The sequence below is a fragment of the Eubalaena glacialis genome, chromosome 4 (assembly GCF_028564815.1).
Source record: "Eubalaena glacialis isolate mEubGla1 chromosome 4, mEubGla1.1.hap2.+ XY, whole genome shotgun sequence".
NCBI classification, from domain to species: Eukaryota; Metazoa; Chordata; class Mammalia; order Artiodactyla; family Balaenidae; genus Eubalaena; species Eubalaena glacialis.
This window is the reverse complement of record NC_083719.1, coordinates 37,970,824-37,993,168: the sequence shown is the minus strand read 5'-3', so window position 1 is coordinate 37,993,168 and position 22,345 is coordinate 37,970,824. Positions and strand designations below refer to the sequence as shown.

Below are 22,345 nucleotides of genomic sequence, written 5' to 3'. Positions count from 1 at the left end.
TACAGTTTCTACTCAAAGGAGGAGCAGTATAAGACAAATGGGTGTGAAACAAATATAATAGTTTTCCATTGGATGTTTGTTTTTCAGCAAGCAATGTGAGAATGACAGTTTCCTCTCACCAGTACCAGCATAGGTCTCCTGACAGGTTGCAGACCAAACAATCCTTGGGTTCTGATCTCAAGACAAACCACTAGGATCAGTGGCCCCTGACGTTTGAAAAATATTCCTCTAAGCTTTCGTTACAGTGCTCTTCTGTGGCTCATTTCTTGGAAGCTGCTGGGGTTTGTAAGACCAGCCAGTATGAGTTCCATGGCTCCTCCTCTACCCTCTTACTGTACTGGTTAAACTAAGTCCTTGTTTACTTTCAACAATGTTTGGAATCTGTTCACATTTCTTCGGAGTTTTAATCTAGCCAAGTTTTACGTATTCAGCTTTTTGAGTCTTTCCTCACAAGTAAGGCTTCCCATTTCTTTAATTATCTTTTCCTCCTTATTCCTTTTTGGACGTTTTCTAGCTTGTCCATATTTTTATGATATTAATATGTCCAAAACAGAATAAAATATTCAAGGGACCGATACTTGTAGACTGAAATTCCACTACAGTGCCTTTGTTTCTTAAGGCCCTGAATATTCATGTATCCATTTATTCAGTAGATGTTTAGAGAATTCACTCTAGTTGCAGGCATTGTGTTAGACAATGGGGACATAGTGGAAAGGAGAAATAGATGAGGCTCCTGACCATGGTACATCCACTGTAGTTGGAGAAACAGACCTTAGAGAAATTGTCCACATGCATATAAAAATACAAAGCATTTTTCTGTGTGTGAAGGAAAAGCCAAGGTACTTAGGGACTGTGTATGCCTGGGGCACCTGGCCAAGCCTGGAGGTGATTTCTTCATTCAGTCCCTGAATGCTTCTCTAGGGCTTACTATGTGCACTGCACTGTTGCAGGTTTTCTTCAAATGCAATAGAATGATCATTGCTCTCCATAAAAATATCAAGGGATGGCTTGTGAGAGCTTATGCCCACCCAAATGATTTTTGCAATCTTGTGTGAAGTGTAAGTCTCTTTAGGATATATTGTTATTTTTTATCGACCCATAATTAAACTAATTCAGCAAAAACAATGGCTGGCTAAGGAAATAGTTTTACTTCAAATCCTCTTAAATCCCTTTCCCATACTGAAAGCTTGCCACCCCCTCAGTCCCATCCAAAAAGATATTTTGGAGATGCTCTTGCTTGCTCTTAGATTAGGCTTAACACATTCTAAGGTTCATGTGCCACACAGGTGGAGGAAAAAGAGGAGAGCCTGTGGCTTAGAGAATTCAGGACTGGGCTAGAGGATTTGCTGGTACACTTGAGGATGGAGAAGGTTGAGAAGAGAAGAAGGGTGTGAAGTGTATTCCAAGCTCTTGCAGGGAGCAGTTGTGCAGAAGAAATTAAGAAAAGGAGGCATGAAGGATAAATAATTAAATTAGCCTGTCTAAAGCTCTGGGATCAGGTTGAGGATTAGTGAAAGAAAAGGTCAGAGATAGGTAGAAATGTAAATTGACATTTATACCAATTTTAAATTGCCAACAGTTTTGGCATGATTTAATTCTCATAAGAGTATTCTATAGGTTGATATTTCCTTTTAATCTTTTATGTTGTTATATAGCACCATGTGGGTTTTGAAGTCGTGACTTTTGAATTAGTCATCACAAAACAACAAAATAATTGTTTCAAGGATTGCTATCTTTGACACATATATAAGATAAGTTCTTGAGTCTTTACTTTTTTTTTTTTTCAATTACCTCTCTGGTACAAAGAGAAGTCTGAGATTATATTTCTTCACAAGTTTCCTGTTTTTGTTATTTGCTTGTTTAGCTGTTGAAGAAACTAAACACCCAACCTGTCACTTACCTGAAGGTAGAAACCATATCTTTTAAAGTGAACTGAAATGTACAAATCACAAAAACCTCTTGCAGAATTTAGTAAATTTATAATAAGTGTAACATTTTCTTTCAAGTCACTGGGCTACATAAAAAAGCATATGTAACTTCAACCTATTAATGGGATTCAGTTATCTGCTGAGAAACCTCCTATTGTGAATATATTTCCTTTTTGAAGCAAAAAAAAAAGGTTTAATAAGTGCCACTGAATGAAGAAGGAAGGGATGAATGAAGAGAGGCCAAACATTTCTAGTTACAGCTATGCAGAAACAAACATATGAGTTGTTGGTGGGGACTGAAGTGGATTGGAGTGCGTGTTTATTTGATTCCTTTGTAGGTGACTGAAAATTTCTCATTATACTGGCAGTTCTGCTTAATATATGCCCTAATGTTTATGTGAGTTGCCCAGACAATTAAAGAACTTTGGTCCTCAATTCTGAAGTATTCCACAGCAAATGCCACTCTGCCCCCACACCCGTGATACTTGTTACAGGCTTGGGAGCATATGCTCCTGGTAGAAGCATTTTCTTCCTTGACACCTCACCCCTTCTGCTCCTCAGATAATATGCAGCTGGAAGTGGGTGAAAACCTCAGTGCAATTCAAGTATGAAATACCATCTTTAGGTATTGTTGTTTTAGGGAAAAAACATCAACTAAATGGAAGTGATATTCCTATTTATGCATATAGAACCTAAAACCTGTGGAAATTAATCTTTAACTTCAGAAGTCTACTGTTAAAATAGATAAGTAGATATTGATTATTTTAAAAAAGTATTTTGAAGAAAAAATATGGTACTGTAAAATTTATAACTATAAACAGAACTTAACATTTTTTAATTGAGCTTTTAGTTGATCATATTCTTGGCTGTCCTTGATCATGGTCCTTCATTTTAACTGGGAAAGCAAAATTTTAAAATTTATGAAGAGAAAACACTTGATATACCCTTGGAGCTAAAGCATTAACTAAAAAGTAGATCCATCACCAGACCTTTTAACTTTTCATGGCATTTATTCTCTTTACCTCCCTATTTTGTGTCTATTTCTCTTGGTATTCCTGGTGGCAACTCTAGTGGGTGCCTAGTGGCAACCTAGAAACTAGCACCGTTTTTGTGCTCAATAAATGTTTGTGGTGTAGTGTATACACCAAAACAAGTTTTTACAGTTGCGTAGGGGAAGTATCAACTCTCTGACTCTGTGAAATCCTGCCCACTTCTCCTATCCTTCCCCGGAGTAAGACTTGATCACTCTCTCCTTTGTGTGCCTCAGGATTGCTCTTTTATAAGCCTGTTTTAGAAGACATTATTGATTGTTTGTCTTCCCTAGTCCTTATTTTCTTGAGGACTGGGTCCGTGTCTAATTCTCTTTGTATATATAATGACAAGCCCAGGAAGCTGCATGTACATGTTCATAAATTAATGTTTGTGCTGTGAGTAAAGTGCAACCTAGGAACTCCTCAGCAAATGCTGTCTTTGAGTTTCTTTAATAATAGTAGTTTCTTTAAACAGATGACCAATTGTTTCTCTCTTTTGGAAACCCAGAGTACCTGTAGTGTACTATTTATGAACATGTCTTAAATTCTCTCCTAGTCTTATTTAATAAGTACAAGTCTTTGTTTTCCTATTAAGTTGGAAGTTCTTGATTGCAGAGTTTGTTTATAATTTATGTTTGCATTTCTCAGAATGTTTAGAACAATATGTACTATGTGGAAGATAGCCAATACATATTTGTTGGAATTATTATAATGTAACTATTTGGAGAAAATATTTGGTTGGTACTAAATTTGACTCTTGCTTTCCAAGCGCTTTTTAACTATAGAGCATCTGAACTAACTTCGGTTTATACAGTAGTGAGATATCTTTGTCGGTCAAGGCAGAAAGAGTTTGAAGCAGGTAATCCCATAGTTCCTTTATTTGAAGATGTGTGCTCCTCTATGGGTGTAGAGACAGATGAACTATCATGTTGATTCTCTGGGGATGTAGGTAAACTCTCAATGGTTTCTGCATGGAAAGGCACAGAAACCAAAGCCCAGCCATGGAACCATATCTGCAGCACCACAGTCTACTTCCCTTCAGGGCTTAGACTGTTCCTTGTGAAACAATTTTGTTCTCATTTCAGATGGGTGACTGATAAGGACAGGTGAACATGTGGCTATATTGTGGGAAAGTTGTTTTTTTTTAATGCTACTCTTAAAATCCTTGAATCATTTATTCAGGCATTGAATAGTGTAGAAGGAGTGTAAGCATGGGAATTGGTCGTGGGTTCAAAGCAATTTTTCTCATTTCCTGTCTACAAGAATTTAAGCAAAGTCTTTTGCTGGATGAGATTCAGTTTCCTCTTGTTAAATTTAGGTTATGCTGCCTACCTCTTTGGTTGTTTTGAATATCAAATGAAACAATGTTTACAAAATGCCTATTATCTAATAAATATTACTTACACTTCATTGCCTTGATGCTGCTTTCCTTTTCAAAATTCAATGAGGTATTATTATATATAAAAATGAGAATCATGGGCACATTCCAAAACTTCCGTAAAATGTAGACATTTTGTAGACTTCCGGACACAATAATGTGTTTGGACATTGATTCTGAACCTTCCATCGCATCCTCAAACTGGAGCAATAATGCAGAAGATCTACATGGCATCGGCAGCTTAGAAAGAACAAAGAGGATAAGGATTTATTGAGATCTGTAGAGTAACAAGAAACACAAGGGAAGTGGCATGTATTATCAGCCACAAGGAAGATAAAATGGATGATTTGAAAATAAGCAATGTGATGGGAAGCTTATGAGAGAAGAATTATTCTGAAATTGAAACTTCCAAACCTGAATACACCTTAAGTTAGCTATGTATTTAGACGGGGAAGAATCAGTCACCTTCCTTTTCAAAATTTCAGAGTGGTTGGATGAAAGTATATCAACAAATATAAAGCCCTTATCAACTGATAGTCATTTAACTGAGCTTCAAAATAAATGTGTGTTCATTGTCTATGTCATGGGACTGTCCATCAGTGTGATCACCTAATGTCCTTTAGTCTGTCCCTGGAAACAGTTAAAAAATAGACTCAACTTACTGAATTTTATACTGGAGTGAATGGTACTAGGACACATTTTGGTTGACATGACCTCTGACAATATTTCTGCTTTCCTTAAAGGATTAAAGTGCTGACAGTCAAAGGAGATAATAAAATTTTAAAAAATCACTCAGTGATAAATAAAAAAAAATTACTAAGAAGCTAAGGAGTAGGTTTACGTTGGACTTCTTTAAGAACTCTAAATTTAAACACTAGGAGCTATTTTACACATTTTCTACTCACCTTTTATACATTTAGGACTTTTATTTTTATGGAAAGTCTATATGTCATCATAAGGAGAGTACCGCAGTATAGACCTGCTTAATTCTCAGGGAGTTCTGCTTCATTCTGTAACTTCTGATTAAAGCTATAGACTGGGACTTTCCTGGTGGCGCCGTGGTTAAGAATTCGCCTGCCAATGCAGGGGACAGGGGTTCGATCCCTGGTCTGGGAAGATCCCACATGCCGAGGAGCAACTAAGTCCATGCAGCACAACTACTGAGCCTGCGTTCTAGAGCACGGCAACTAGAGAAAGCCCGTGCGCAGCAACGAAGACCCAACCAGACCAAAAATAAATAAAATAAATTTATTTTTAAAAAAAGCTATAGACTTATAGAAATGTATTTCGTGTGGGACATTTATGGATAAGTAGATGTTTTGGTTCAAAGGAATGAAAGTTGTGGGCTTCATTTGAAGTAAATTTGAATGACATAATGAAAGTACCCTTGAACGACATCTTTCTTCCTGTTGTCTAAAGCAAGAAATTTAGCATAGTTTAAAGATACGCCATACCACTCAAGAAGAAGTAAAAAAAAGGCTTGTACCTATTTAATTTCCAAACCGTCCAAAAAAACAAATGATCATATGTGTTTTAATTAAAATCTTATAATATTGTAATAAAACCTCATTAACATAAATGTGATTAATTTGGAATTTGATCATTGGGAAATCAGACACATGTATACTATTTGCTAGGCAATTTCAATGTAAAGAAAATTGGCATAGAGTTTGACTTGGAATGAGCACAAAAGCAGTGTTTTCAGACAACGTTTATTAAATGGTCTTTATCAAATTATTACCGACACTTCATTATGGTGAGGTATTCAGTGTTCACTAGTTGGTGCCCTCAAATGCTGGAAATCACAGAGAGAGATTGAAATAGGAGTTGGGGCAAGGAGGAGATAAACTCCAACTGATCGGGGGATGGGATAAAAGAGGATACTGTGAAGAAACTGGCATTTAAGTTGACCATTGAAATAATGTTAGGAAGTGTAGAGGGTGAGTTTGGGTTTTAGGAAAGGAAATCCCAGACATTTGTTGGGCAATGACAAAGATGAAAAATCTGAAAAACAGGGTCTTTTTTAATTTAGCTGAGGATCATGCATGTACAAAAAGTTAAGCTTCAAGATATAGAATTGGGACATACTCTAGAGGATTTTGAATGATTACATTTCATTTTGCAAGCAATAGGAAAAGTCTGTTGGATATAAATAGGAAGTAATTTCCTGGGGCAGGTAGAAACAGGAAAATTAGTAAGCAGAATAATGATGTAATAAAAACTTCATAGAAGATGATGGCAATGGAACAAAATGAAAAGCTTCTATTGTATTAGAAGGAATGTAAGGCTGGGCAAAGGATCAAAGGTCAGAGCTGGGCCAACAGAGGAATCAGGGATAATTTTTAAATTTTATGCCTAGTGGCTGGCTAATGAAAAAAAAAAAAAAGGAAGAAGCTATGCTACAATAAACAGACGTACAAATATCAGGAGAATTATTTTGGGGCCGTAAGGTTCATTGGTTTGGATTTCAGCCTGTTGAGATGGCTATTCCACTGGAACACTTAGAGGCCACTAACTATGCAGGATGTAGTTAGAAATGCATGACTCCATCTCAGAGGTTAAGGCCAGTGATAGATTTGAGAACAATTTACATTACCGTATCAGTTTAGCCTGTGGCGACTGATGAGGCCAATGAGCGAGTGAACAGAGGGATGAAAAGTGGGATGAGATAGTAATGTAGAATGCCAACTTGAATGGTGGAAGAAGAGAAGTCAGGTAAAGCTTGAGGAAAATTAATTTCTGCTAATATAAAAATATGAGTGAGAAACTATGAAAATGCAGAATCATAGAAACTGAAGATGTGGGAAAGTTTCAAGTAGGAGGAGTGAACAAAGTTGTAAAGTGCCACAAACAAGAGTTCATGGACCAATATAAGGCTGTTAATATTGGCAGTTAGAAGATTAACACACGAAGAAAAAAGTTCAGTTTCAGAGGAAGGGGGAAGTAGAAAAAACATGTTTACTTTTTCCTGGACTGGTGCAGATCTTAATACCTTCGTAGGGATTAAATTTCTGTCCCATTAGCTCATTTTAATAAATAAGATAAGCTAAAACCTAATGTACCTCCCACCCATCTCAAGTTCTTATTGGGTAAATTGCTATTTACCAGAAATCATTTGTCTTCAAATATGGGTTAAGTTAGTTTTATCCATAAGTTAGGCTAAACTTTCCTACAACTGGGATGTTTATTAAGAAAGCTAGTGTATTTTCACTTCAAAATACCCATATTTAAGTTGTCTGTGTTTTCTGATCTCTTCACTCCCCACCCCCCATAGACAATGAATTTGTTCTTGCGAGATAGCAAGGCATTAGACTGAATAATAGACCTGACCTAGAAAACTTCTTTGCAAGGTTTAGGATAGGCATATGTCCTACAGAACGTCAACCCCAGTGTGAATATTCTAAATAATGATGTTTGCAAGGTGACAAAGGATGTCTGAGAACCCATTAGACCAAAGCTCAGGTGTTGGCTGCTGGGACTTGGTGGGGTGAATTGCCACTGATAGTACTAGGAAGAGGACATAGCATTTAAGAGAAGACACTTCTTGTTATTATTCAAGAGATATGTGCCTAATAATCAGGCTGTTAATTGGACTTTTGAAAATTGAATCAGTTTTAAATAAAATTTAAAATATAATTGCAAGGACTATGTGTTTTATAAAAAGTAAATCCAGCTGGACGTTTGTTTATTTATTTGTTTAGATTGGTAAATAAGTTGGTTTACAAGTGTATGCCCAATTTATGTTTGACATCTAAAGACATAATTGTGTTTTTTTTTTTAATTAATTAATTAATTAATTAATTTTATTTTGTTTATTTTTGTCTGCATTGGGTCTTCGTTGCTGCATGCGGGCTTTCTCTAGTTGCAGCAAGCGGGGGCTACTCTTCATTGTGGTGCGCAGGCTTCCCATTGTGGTGGCTTCTCTTGTTGCGGAGCACGGGCTCCAGGGTGGACGCGCTTCAGTGATTGTGGCTCACGGGCTTAGTTGCTCCGCGGCATGTGGGATCTTCCCAGACCAGGGCTTGAACCCGTGTCCCCTGCATTGGCAAGCCGATTCTTAACCACTGTGTCACCAGGGAAGCCCGACATAATTGTTAAGAGTGACTCTTAAGTGTGAATAGTGGGACAGGTTTGTCGCTTCAGTTGATTTCAACAACAGGTAAAAGAATAGCCATATATAAATCTGGTACCATTTCAGGGTTTAACCAGAAGTCCCTTCCTCCATTCCATTTAATGACAAATATTTATTTCATCAGAGAGAAGGGAGAAGAGAACCTTTTACTCAATATTTAGAGACAAAAATTTAAAGATAAGTAAATCTTCAGTAGTGAAATATGGGAATTGTTTAAATCTCTTTAAGACTTTGGGGTAGAAATGTCTGACATCAGATTATTTCAACTAGAGCAGATGTCATAAGGGGGCAGGGGAACCTGAAAGAGTGGGAAATTCTTGTTAGGACAGGAGTGTGGTCTTTATTCACCACAAGCCTGAGAGAGATCCCAGTGGGTAAAAAGAAAGGAGCATGACTGAATTCTGAATTCTTCACAGTTAAGATCATGGACTAATCTTTGCAATGCCACTTTTTCTCTTCTAAAAACTTATGGAAGAAATGAATTCTTAACATAAGAATAATTTGTCTGTGAAAATTATTTATTAGTAATTAAAGTGACCATAGTTTTAGTGATCTATTAATTATGACTGAAATACCATTTTATTTTGTATATTCTATCTACTTTTACTATAAAGTAAAAATGGTTACCTAGGTTATTATTCTACTGTAATTGTCAAGACTTGGTTTTGCAGTGAGTGTTGGTTTTACAGACAAAGTTGAGTTTCTATATCACAGGTTCTATATGCTTTGCACACATCATTGTATGCAGTCCTCCTGGAAGAGAAACTCTGAGAGTAGTAGGAGAAAATTGAAATTCACAGCAGTTAAATACCCAGCTCCAAACCATACAGCTAGTGGAACTAGGATTTGAACCCTAGGCTGCCTTCAAAGTGCAATCAAGATCTTTGACAAATACGGTCTCTCTAGAGCAAGATGAATAAGAGGGGGTTTTTGTAACATTCAAAACCAGGTGTAAATCCAAAATTGTTTAGTTTGCAGGCGGTCTGACCTCAGAACATATTTTTAATCTCTTTGTTTCCTATTTATTTTAATGTATTCTATATTATAAAAGCCCTCAATGAGTAAAAATCTAGAGTTATATAAAAGATATATTAGGAAAGTATTTACTGCATTAATGGCCTTTGACTTATTAAAAAAGGATTTCTTTAAATATCCTCATGAAGTGTATGTTTCCACTTAAAATTTAATTAATATATCTTCTTAGCACTTGCTGTCCTGGATACTGTCTACATTACACAGAAGTTAAACAGAAGACAATATAGTTTTGAACTTCAAAGAACTTAAATCCAAGGAGGAAACAAAGGCAAATAGTTAGTAACAAAAGCAAAAGTGAAATAAGAAGCATACTGAAAATAAATGTTGCTCTGGAGGTTGTAAAAAAAAAAAAAACCTAAGAAATTCATTGCCAGAATGGGACTTGAAGGATAAGTAGAATGCTGATACGAAAAGGAACAGGTAGAATGGAAGTAACCATATCTCCTGTATGTGTACCTAGGTGTGCATGATGGCAAGGTAAGAGCAAGTACTCTCTTGCTTGAGCTATGAGGTACTTGCCATAAAGGGTTAAAGAAGAGACGGGGAAGGGAGGAGGAGGCTATATCAGGGAATGCCTTGATGTTTTTACTTAATTGAGAGGGTCCATGATGGTTTTGACCTGGTAAGTTACATGTTAAATGGTCGCTCTGGGACTGGCGGGTAGAATTGATCAGATTCCATAGACAGGAGACTCTTTGAGATATTCCAAGCAAGAGCTAGCTCTGCCCAAACTAAAGAGGTAACAATGGGAATGCAAAGAGGGAGTGGGTAGGAAAGAAGATTCTGTAATAAAATGTACAAGACATAGAAATTGAGCGTTAAGGAAAAGGGAGGGCCTGAGTATCCAAGAGAAATTTGCAGAGCAAAAAGCTAAGAGAAACTCGTGGGCAGGGAGGCATGAGAGTCTCATGAGGTCAGTTTTCAGGAACATATTCATTGCTGTTTTTTAAAGCAACTTCTAGAGTGGGTGATAACTGTATTTTCCTTGGCTAGCTGAGGAATGAATCCATGTTAACCAAAGAAAGTGTTATATTATGCAAAGTCTACAGAATTGTGTTTATGACTGCAAAATATGGTCAATGATACTTTAAAAGGAAATTATAAGGTTTAATTGAGCTTCATATTGATACTTAGATATCTAATGGCTTCAATCCATAGTAAGCACCACATAAAAAGCTACGGTGTGGCAAACATTATTGCTAAAATAAAGAGTGGATGGCACCTTATCCTTTTCATTTCTGTTGACTGAGAAGGATAGAGTATGAGTTTTCCTTAAAAATAGCTTCTATCTTAGTAACAGAAATACAAGCATGTATGTAAAAGTGAGTATTTTTCAAAGGGCTCCTGACTGCTTTCCCCAAATTGGATTTCTTTTGGTAAGCAAGGAAAGGTAGATGAATACTAAGTATGCTACCAGCATCATGTGCCACAGCTTGTGCTATGCTAGGAGCTGTGATTTGCATATAGTGGTTTTTTTTTTTTTTAATCTGTAAAACCCTACACATTTGGTTCTATAATAATCTTTATTTTACAAATGAAAAAATTTAGGATTAGAGAATTTAAGTAACTTGTCTCTAAATTAAGCAACTGTTGAGAATTTCTGGTTGAAGACAGCTGCAATGGGAATGATAAAGGACAAATGGATGAATACAACTTACATCTACATGTTAGAACCAAAAAGCCTCGGTAATTGATTGAATAATGAGATTAAGTAGATTTCAGGCCAGGGGTTATCTAGGATGGTTCCAAGGTTTCTGGCTTGCAAATCAGGTAGAGCTTTGTTCCATTCCCTGACACAGGGAATATCTGGGGGATGTCTGTGGGAGGGAAGGTGATGAGATTGAGCTTGGGCATGCTGTTTGACATGAGTATGAGATATGCAAGGGGACAGATTTAATAGACTGCTGATTATAAGGATTAGGAGGCTTAGAATACAGGCATGGACTGGAGATAATGCTTTTGTAGTCATCTGTTATGAATTAATCATTAAAGACATGGATGAGTGTATAATATTGCCCAAAGAGCATGTGTAGAATAGAAGATAAAAGGGCTATGTGTAACACCCAAGGGAACAGCAGCCTTTCAGGGGAAAGCAGAGAGGAGAGCAGAGAAGAGACTGATAAGAGTATCCAGTGAAGTGAAAATCCTCAGGGCACACACAATTTCATTTTAGAGTTCAGTGATGTCACTTTTTTGTGAAACAGCTATTACAATATTGCATCTGCCCTACATCTCTCCTCTGTCCTTAGTGTATTAAATGGCACATTTTGCATTTCCATTAGGAGAGGAGAAAAAAAAGAGAAAAAATTTCATTGAAATTGCCAGGGCATGATGTATGATTGACATGGGTATTTGTATACTTGTCCATAACTCTATAGGTAAGTTTTGACAGAAAGACTGGTGAAATCTTCAAAATGACAAACATTTATCTTTTATATAATCCTGGAGTGGGGGGTAGAAAAAAGGGCAGAGTGGGACTGTTATAGTTCTTTCTTGTACTACTACTTTTAACCCAGGAGTCACTCATAATTAGGAATGATAATAACTTTGAAAGGTTCATGCAAATGTATACCTTACCAAAATGTAGCCCAAATAGTCTAAGTAGGAGAATTAATGTAAAATAATATCTTGGTTAACAGAAATGTCATGAAAGTTTATACCATTTTTGTAACACAACTGCTAAGAGAGTACACCTTTGACTAGAATGAAGTAGCTCATGTTTCCAGAGACTATTTTATGACTATAGAGTTGTATTAGTTGATTTGTTTCTTTATTTTTATAAGTATATACTGTAACAAGTATAGTCTATTACCTAGTCTAACTACAGTGTCAATAGACTTTGAATGAAACCAAATGAGAATAATACAATAATCCCTGATGAATTTATTCTATATTAATAAATATTAACTATATATTAATGCTATATTAACCTGGAATAAATTTCCTAATTTTAATATAAGGTGGGATAAGAGTGTTTCAAAAGGTAGTTAGTAATCATAGCTATGTTGAAAATTAAATCAGAAATTTTAAGGAAAGTATTGTTTGGAAAAATAGTGGCAATATATTTAAAGTAGTTGTTCAATGAAGCAGTGACAAAAGTGCAAATATTAGCTAGATTCTAGTTTCAAACCTAGAGTCAGTTCAAGTATTTTCAGCCTCAGAACAAAATTAGTTTTCTCATTTCAAATTAAGAAGAATAAAGCATAAATATTTGGAGTGCTGTGAAGCTATGGCGGTTCTAGAATGTATGGTTGACCTAATCTGTAGTTCTAGAGATAAATCTGCAGTACCAATATTTTTCATGTGCCCTATTTATTACTGTTTATTCTAATCTATGATTGGTAATTTTACATATAAAGTACTTCAAAACACCTCCAAAGTGTCTTCTCAAAGGTAGCTTTTTTAAAGATAGATCTTCTGGATCTTCTCCCTTGTTTTCATCCATATTGTATGTTAACTATAGGGGAGTTTATTTTTGCTTTATCAGATAAATGGGGGTATGGGTGTTCATGAATTTATTTCTATAACATTTTATGGAAAGTAATTTTTAGAATTCTATAATCACAATGCCATGCTTTAGGAATATATTAATTTTACTTAGATTTAACTTTATGGCCACTGAAGGAGCTGTCTTATTTACCAAACTGACATTTTGTTCTTCTACTCATTTATTTAACCATAAGTCAGTAATAATTTTTATGGTGGTGGGGGGCAGGGAGAACAGGCTGGTCATTGTCTACATCTTAAAATCTGATTTTTTTTATTTATTGTAGGTTTTATTGGGATTTAATAATGCTTATAATGATGGTTGGAAATCTGGTCATCATACCAGTTGGAATCACATTCTTTACAGAACAGACAACAACACCATGGATTATTTTCAATGTGGCTTCAGATACAGTTTTCCTTTTGGACTTGATCATGAATTTCAGGACTGGGACTGTCAATGAAGATAGTTCTGAAATCATCCTGGACCCTAAAGTGATCAAGATGAATTATTTAAAAAGCTGGTTTGTGGTTGACTTCATCTCATCAATCCCAGTGGATTATATCTTTCTCATTGTAGAAAAAGGAATGGATTCAGAAGTTTACAAGACAGCCAGGGCACTTCGCATTGTGAGGTTTACAAAAATTCTCAGTCTCTTGCGTTTATTACGACTTTCAAGGTTAATTAGATACATACATCAGTGGGAAGAGGTAAGACATATCTTTTACATTTTTAAAGCTACTATATCATGCGATTTTAAACTATAACTGTTCCAAAATGAACAACTGTGCTATGTATAATGAGTTTTATGAAATTCAAAAAGAAAAATTTCATTTCATTGTTTTGTTTTTTTTTTGGTATGTAAGTGGTATATTTGTATCCTCAAAAGATATGGTGGAATACTGGATTTGAGTGAAGTGAAAAAATTAGTGATTGTAAAACAATTGTCTTATGCCAATTCAGTCTTTTTTTTTTTTTAACGTCTTTATTGGAGTATAATTGCCTTACAATGGTGTGTTAGTTTCTGCTTTATAACAAAGTGAATCAGCTATACGTATACGTATATCCCCATATCTCCTCCCTCTTGCGTCTCCCTCCCACCCTCGCTATCCCACCCCTCTAGGTGGTCACAAAGCACAGAGCTGATCTCCCTGTGCTATGTGACTGCTTCCCACTAGCTATCTATTTTACATTTGGTAGTGTATATATGTCCATGCCACTCTCTCACTTCGTCCCAGCTTACCCTTCCCCCTCCCCGTGTCCTCAAGTCCATTCTCTACGTCTGCGTCTTTATTCCTGTCCTGCTCCTAGGTTCGTCAGAACCATTTTTTTTTTCTTTTAGATTCCATACTAGTCTTTTTTTAAAGCAAATCTACTTTAATCAACAAATTTTTATCTTAACCAGTGCTACCCCTCTTCCACCATGGAAGATTGTTTTTATTCAATATCTAATATTAGTTTGTTTTATCTAACACATCAAGTACCATCTTTGACAAAGCTGTAGGGTCTGATTGCTAACCTAGCTTGTATCATTAGCTCTGTGAAATAATGTGGAATATGTTTCCTCTAATATTGAAATTTCAGAGAATTTGTGTTTGAAGAATACAGATTTTTTTTTAGTATTTCCAAGTTGTAGGTGTAAAGACTGATTTTAGTATAATAATTTTGCTCAATGTTATTCTTTGCCTATAATTATTTATTATAGGTTTTCTCTACTAGTTCATTTCATAATACTGAAGAACAGCATACCCCGGAGGGAAATTATTACGTAGAAAACACAAATACTACAGTGAATAAATACAGTGAATCTGGCCAATATTTTGCTGAATAGGGCATCTGTTGTTCTTAGGCAATTGGTGGGACCTGAAAGGGCTCAGCCAACTGGAGTTTCCAAAGATCTGAGTTAAATGTACCATCACCAAGCAAAGGAGGTTATGTCCCTGATTTCAGGGTCTGCATATTAACTTTTTGATTTTCTTTTCCTTCTAAATGTATCTTAAGAAAATTAATTATAACTTGAACTTTATTGTCTGCATAAAAATGAGGGTCAAAGAGGCCTCCAGAGTGCCTAAACCTGCACTAAAGAAAACAATACATTGGCTAGGAATTAATCGCCACTTTACTAGGTACAGAAATGCTTTTTAGGATGAATTATATTTTGGAATTTAGGTTTAAACAAGTCATAAAATAGAACTTCGGTGAACATTAGCTCTGCTTTCTGTGAGACTGTAACAATGTTTTGTGTGTGCTTGTTGATGACATTTTGGTTCCTAGGATTTCAGGAAATGACATACAATAATAAGACACTGCATAAGACACTGCTAAAAAGACGTAAAAATGGATCATTCTTAAAATATGGATACGGATTATATTTAAAATCAGATGAAGCACATGTGAGAAATTGGATTCATCTTATAATGTGTCTCTATATAGCACATTCCATCTAACATGTAAAAAATGTTTGGTTTTCAAACATTATTATGCTAATGTTAATATCAAAACAAGGTGATTAGTGATAAAAATAGCTAATATTTATTGATGGCTTATTATATGTCAAGTAATATGTTTGATTCTTTACATGGATTAGTTCATTGAATCTTCCTAATAACTCTGGTAACTTGCCCAGATTCACAGGGTTAGTAATAGGTGGAGCTGGGATTCTGACCTTGGCAACCTGACCTTGACAACCTGACCTGACCTTGGCAAAGCTCTTAACCACATAACCATATAGCTTCTCACCGTAACATATATATTCTTTTAATGAGAAATACCTTAATATTGTACCATTTTATATATATAATCAAAAATTGTAGGAAACTTTTCTTAACTAAACTTTGTGGTCCAAGTAACATAAAATCTGAATATTTGCCTCTTAAAGCATGGTCACAAAAAATATTGTAATGAGTAGCCTGTGAGAAGAAAAGTCACTGATATAAACTCAGTCAATTAAAAATACAGTGGGCAATGCGACTATTTTCAGTGTCTTGTAGTTTGAACCCAGTTACCCTAGAGAATGGCAGAAGGATGAACAGATGGCATTCTACCAGATAAAATGGCAGGCTATTCAGTCATAGAAGAGCACACTTTTTAATAGTGTTGTCCTCTAGTTTCTGGCAGCGGTCACAGACACCTAGGTCTGTGTAACTTGATGGTGTTTCAAAGATGCCAGGATATAATTCAGGAGCATCAGCTCACTGCCATCATTCCTGTAAAATGCAATTTAATATGCACTTACAGACGTTTGGTAACCAAACCCATTCAGGCTAGAGTTGTGAGTTGGCAAGATCTTTCTTATAAATAAATGACCTTGATAATAAATGTATCATAAGCTCACTTCATGAAGAATGTTTTCTTGATTATCTGATATCCTCATATAATATCACATATATCATGGATATTTAATGTCTGTTAGTAACACTGCTAAGCAGAGAAAAAATATAGTAGTAATTAACCCAAAATTTAATATGGATTCATTATTTCATCACCTGCGTGATTGAAACCAAAGTCACAAAGAAACTTGAATGGTTCCAAATTGGTAAAGCTCTACCTGAGTTTTATAAATGCCACCAGGATGTGTTTACAAGTAGAAACACAACAAATAATCAGGTTGCTCTATGCGCATTTGGAATAAGAGTACAGAGGAAGATGTGGGTTCACCCACATGTCTTTGAGTTTTGAGTGTTTTAGTACCAAGCTGGCTAATGTTAAATTCAGCAAATTTGGGGAAGTAATGTGTGAAGTCTGGGAGCTGCCACCGTTTTAAATGAATCATTCCCAAGGAAAGTGGCTGCCTTCTATAGGAAACTGCTTCCATCTTCAATGAGACATTTTTTTTTCCGATCTGAATTAGTTCAACTGATAAACAACAGGAAGTGCCAAAGCCAGATAAATTAGAGAAATATTGTGAATGAAATACAGAAACTTTAAAATTTAGCCCTTATGTTACTATCCTTGCTAAAGTTGAATATAGTGACTAATATAGAAGGAAAGAACTGATTTGGCCAACTGATTTATGAAACACATGGTGTTAAGAAGTCAGGGGGAAAGTTGTTTTCATGAGGCAATGATAAGATCAATGGCTTTAGGATGCAAAATTAGAGCTCTCTGACACTGTGCTGAAACTTTACATGTATGGCCAGGTGAGGTGAAAATCTGGGGCAATTGTTTAGATAAATCAGGTCAAAAAATTCCTTTTCCTGTAATCGCCCGAAAACAGAGGTGAATCTCTCCCACTCTTGTATTTTGGCTTAAAAAAAATCATTCCCTTAATTCAACGTTGTTTTTATTGTTGTATTTCAAGTCAAGTCAGTGACCCGGGCCAGAGTGCTCTTTTGTAACCTATCACAGGGAACCCGTTCTCTGTGATCCTCCTAAAAGAGACGTATGGTGAGGAAATCCTCAGAAATTAAATGGAATATTATTTACAATTTTTGACAATCACCAGCCACTGAAGAGATAAAGCGTAGATGAAGAGCTTAGTAAATAGGAGATTATTTAAAGGTGAAGAGTTCCAGGAACCTTGAATGCTATAGCTGATATATTACTCTGTAATGGTTATCGATTTGTAGGCTTCAATGTCACAGAAAGTGGAAATTCTTCATGGGCAATGTTAAAAATGGATGGCAAACACATGAAGCTCCTATAATAACTATGGCTTTGGAATACATACCTATAATATTTTATTTTTCATTCTTCATTTGCTATCCCCTCAACTTTCCTTGTATAGATTTTAGACCTATCACAAATAACTTGCTTATTTTGAGGCAAGGAAGAGGGCTGTGGTTCTGATCTTCAAATATGTCTATAGCAATTTCAGATGAATAATGTGTCTGGAACATTGCAATGCCCTTCTAGCAATCAGTATTAGATTTTTATGTTGGCTTAGAGGCAGATTTATGTACAAATTATGTTTAACAACAGAACATTAATAAGGAAATTTATTCTACAGGGAGCTAATACAGACTGTAGTTTCTGTCTTTGGTTAATTTTAGCATTCTAATTGGTTTAGATTAGAAACTAACTCTTGCTATAAATTGCAATTCATATTATAACTACTTCCATTTTGTAGAAAACACATAGAATTCTAAGACTTGCCATAAGCAAACACCAGTGTTTTCCTAAACCTGCCCTCTGCTAGAACTTAGGGAGGTTCCCTATTGCCTATCACGTCAAATCTGTGTTTCTTTGCAGTGCCTTCAAGGCTCTCCAGCAAACCATTCCCGTCTCACCATTGTCACTTCATATTTGCGCCCAACAGCTATTTTCTGTTTGTTTTTTAGTTTTATAATGCTTCTGGCAGAGAATGATTTTTTTTTTTCTGCTTCTGGTAATTTTGCGTGTGCCACACCTCAGATTTGGAAAGCCTTTCTTTTTCTATTATTCGTTTAAAATTTATGCTCAAACTCATCTCCAGAAAATATTCTGCATTGATGGACTGCGTTATAATGGTCAATATTTTACTTTGAACAATTCTACTGTCTCTGCGTGCATTTGTTCGTGCCCATAGCTGGGTTGTGAATACTTACTTATATATGCATTTCCTTTTCTTTTCCTGGGCATAAATGTCTGTAGGGAAGAGTCAAGGTCAACTTTTTGCCCTTGAATCTCCTTGTATACTAGTATAGAGTTCTAAACACAATAGGCTATCTGAGTATACCTATCTGCTTACTACATGGCAATGCTCCATGTTCTAAATCCATTAAATAATTGCAAAGGTATATTCATTCTTCACTCCCAAGCATTTACTGAATAACTCCTATATGCAGATGCTAAACATGAGAATACAAAGCATATCTCAGCTTTGCAGGAAAAACAGACATGTGAACAAATAATCACAGATGGTGCGGTAAGTGATGGCATAAAAGAGGGAGTGAACAACACAGCTTTTTTTGCAGGAGAAGAAAGCCTCAGAGATACTCGAACTGAGTTTTGAAGCTGGAGTCTGGATTACTAAGGTGAATAAAAGGGGGCAGAGGAGTACAGTCAGTAAGACATGAAGCATAAGCAGCCTAGCACAGTTCTGCATCTCTAGAACCTAGGTTGCAAAGGCAGTGAGTTTGGAGGTATAGACAAGAAGTTGTGCTAATGATGGGCTCACTCAGTAAGGTGTCACTGAGGCATATTAGCTGAGGGATTTGCATTTTAGAATACTGCAGAGTCAACAGGATTGGAGACAACTGAGGATGGAACTAAAAATATCAGTTAAGAGAGAGATTCATCACACATTTGCATTTTTTATATATAGCTAGCATCAGGCAGGATACTTTTTAGATATCTAAAGGGAGGTTTATCTTTGCCAAGTATTCTTGCCATTGAAATATATGTATCAAATAATAAAATATGATAAGGCCTTATATGAAGTATTTTTTGTAATGTTATAAAATTTAAATATTATATTTGATATAATTAATAATCATTAATAGAATAATATATTAACAATGTGTTAATATAATTATATTATATTATGGATACAATTATATTTGAGTTTTGTATTTCACACCACCAGAAATGTGATAGTGTAAAATGGATCCTGTGCTAGAAATTAGCACTTACGGATGTTTATTCAAATTGTGCCTTTTATTTTCTATTTAATCTAGGGAAAAACGCTTAAAGTGACTTTTTTATGCCTACAACCTTAATAGAACAGTTGTGAAGTTCAAAGGAAATTAGATATATGGAAATTATTTGAAGTATTCAAGTTGATGTATGCCTATAATATTTATACATATGAGTAGTCACGATGTCATCTTTCTCAGATTAGTACATTGACTAACAAAAACATTATTATGTGTGTGTGAGTTGCGTAATATTTTTTTCAGGCAAATATTGATTCTGCTAAAGACCACTAGGTGTCCTCTATTGGTTGTATTACTTCAGAGTTCTATATTCTGAAATACCAAAACTGTCTTCTTTGAAATTATTCATTTATACTCTCTTAGAATCACCTAATTGCTTGGCTATCTATGTCTAGATAAAATAGATGACAATGAATATTCATATATGTAAAGATTATTTCTCTTTATCTATACTTTCTCCTCAGGTTAAAGAAAGAGTTTGTTAAGTTCATTCTCTAAAAAATCATTTTTATTCCAAGAGAATTGTTTTCAATATTATACTGTGTGTTTTTTTAAGATGGTATTTTAACAGACACCCTGAAGTTCTAATGTACGGTGTAATGAGTTCTATTTGGATAGGCAGTATTATTAAGTCAAGACAATTAAAAAAAGATTGACAAAGTATGTGTGGGTGTATGTGTGTGTGCATGTGTGTTAGGGGTAAGATATATAATTTTATGAATGCTTTTTGGTTAGTGCCTTGCAGCAGATCTATATAATCCTGATGCTTTTGACATGGAGATGTCAGTTTAACGCTAAAATATAAGATCAAATTTGAAATGTCCAGGACTCTATTTTAATATTAAAACATTAGAATTTCTTAATGCCCCATCATTGCCCAATCTATGTTCCTGTTTTGCATGTGTTTATATGCCTCCTTGGCTATATGTTGGTAACTAGACTCAAATCCCAAATTTCCAAACTATGTACCCTTATGCCTCAAAATCTACATGACATCTCTATAAAGATATCTTGTGAGTTCCTCAAGCTCAGTACGTTCATTTCCCCTTCAAGTCTCCTCCTTCTCTCTTGTTTCCTGTTGCTCAATTCAGAAATCTAAGAGGTATCCTTGACTTCTCCGCTTTCATTCTCCATAGCTAACAGTAACCAAGTTCTACTGGTTCTACTTCTTGGAATGTGGTTTGAATTCTAATATTCCTTCACTCAGTCCTCTCTATCACCATCCTAGTCCAAGCCAACATCAGTCATTTCTCATTTGCATTTTTATAGTAGAGTCATTACTAGGTTTAAAAATTCTCCCTTGCTTATCTTCCTAGGGCCTCAAAAGTGACATTTTTGAAGAGCAAATATTACCATATCATTTACCTGCTGAAAATATTTCTATGGTGTTTCAGTATCATAAGGACAAATTCCAAAATTCAAGGTCCTTTGAAATCTGATTCTTTTCCCATGTCAGCCTGGAAAACTGCTTGCTCATTATTATTATTATTTTAATAAATGTATTTATTTTTGGCTGCGTTGGGTCTTTGTTGCTGCACGCGGGCTTTCTCTAGTTGTGGTGAGCGGGGGCTACTCCTCGTTGTGGTGCACGGGCTTCTCATTGCGGTGGCGTCTCTTGTTGCAGAGCACGGGCTCTAGGCGCACGGGCTTCATTAGTTGTGGTACGGAGGCTCAGTAGTTGTGGCTCACGGGCTCTAGAGTGCAGGCTCAGTAGTTGTGGCACACGGGCTTAGTTGCTTCTCGGCATGTGGGACCTTCCTGGACCAGGGATCGAACCCGCGTCCCCTGCATTGGCAGGAGGATTCTTAACCATCACGCCACCAGGGAAGCCCCTTGCTCATTAATTTTTAACTAGTCCGAACCTCTTTATGTTTGTCGCATATACTGATTTAAGGCCTTTACAAGTGTTGTTCACTTTTCCTAGAACTCTGTTCCTTTGGCCAACCCCAATTCATCCATCACATTTTGTTGCTATGACTTTGACTTTAACTTAAGATACCCTGGGGTGGAATTAACGAATCTTTCAGGTAATGTTAGTTCCAACTGTAGTATGCTGAAATAGCCTCACATGCTTTTGCTTTGTAACATTCATCACTTTTGTAATTTTCTTAAACTCTGCCTTCCCAACTATATATTAAGCTCCAGAAGGGCAGAAACCATAGATTTCCTGTATCTTCAGCTGCTAGTGTAGTGTCTGGAAAATAATGGGGCACAAGAATACTTGCTAAATGAGTTAAATTATGCCCTCAAGGGAATTTCAATTCAGCAGATATGTAAACAATCAAACATGTAAGAAAAACAGTAGAGTGTCTTAAATCCAATATTAGAAGCATTTATAGTATAGAAAAAAACAAAAGAGAGAAATGTACTATGAGAGTGTGGTAGAGAGTAGAGGAGAGGCTCTAAATAAGGCATCCTAATAAATGTGGCCACTTTGAAAACCAAGCTTGAAAGTATATATCCTTCCGAGTGGGTAAGCCAGGGAAATATTCTAAGAGAACTGAGAAATCATGGATGAATTCAATCTAGCTCATCATTTATAGATGGGGATGATAGTGATTTTCTGCCCAATCTCATAGAATGGCTTTGAGGCTCAAATGAGATGTAATTGTTGAACATACTTAGAAACTATAACGTTTATAGAAATGTGCATTATTGTTATCATAAAAGTCTCCACTAGTTTAAAATATGTAAAATCTCAACAGACAGTTCAACTCTTGGCCCTTTAGTGTGCTTACTGCCTTTCTAAATATTAGAAGCATTATAAATACTATTATGC

General features: G+C 35.7%; 1 protein-coding gene across 1 annotated transcript in view; it reads left to right on the top strand.

Moving 5' to 3' along the window:
- The window catches only part of HCN1 (hyperpolarization activated cyclic nucleotide gated potassium channel 1), a 372,899-nt gene that overhangs the window by 33,931 nt on the left and 316,623 nt on the right, over positions 1–22,345 (top strand). The window contains exon 2 of the mRNA XM_061187769.1: positions 13,278–13,701. Coding sequence (XP_061043752.1) covers positions 13,278–13,701 — 424 coding nt within the window. The remainder of the gene's footprint in view (positions 1–13,277; positions 13,702–22,345) is intronic.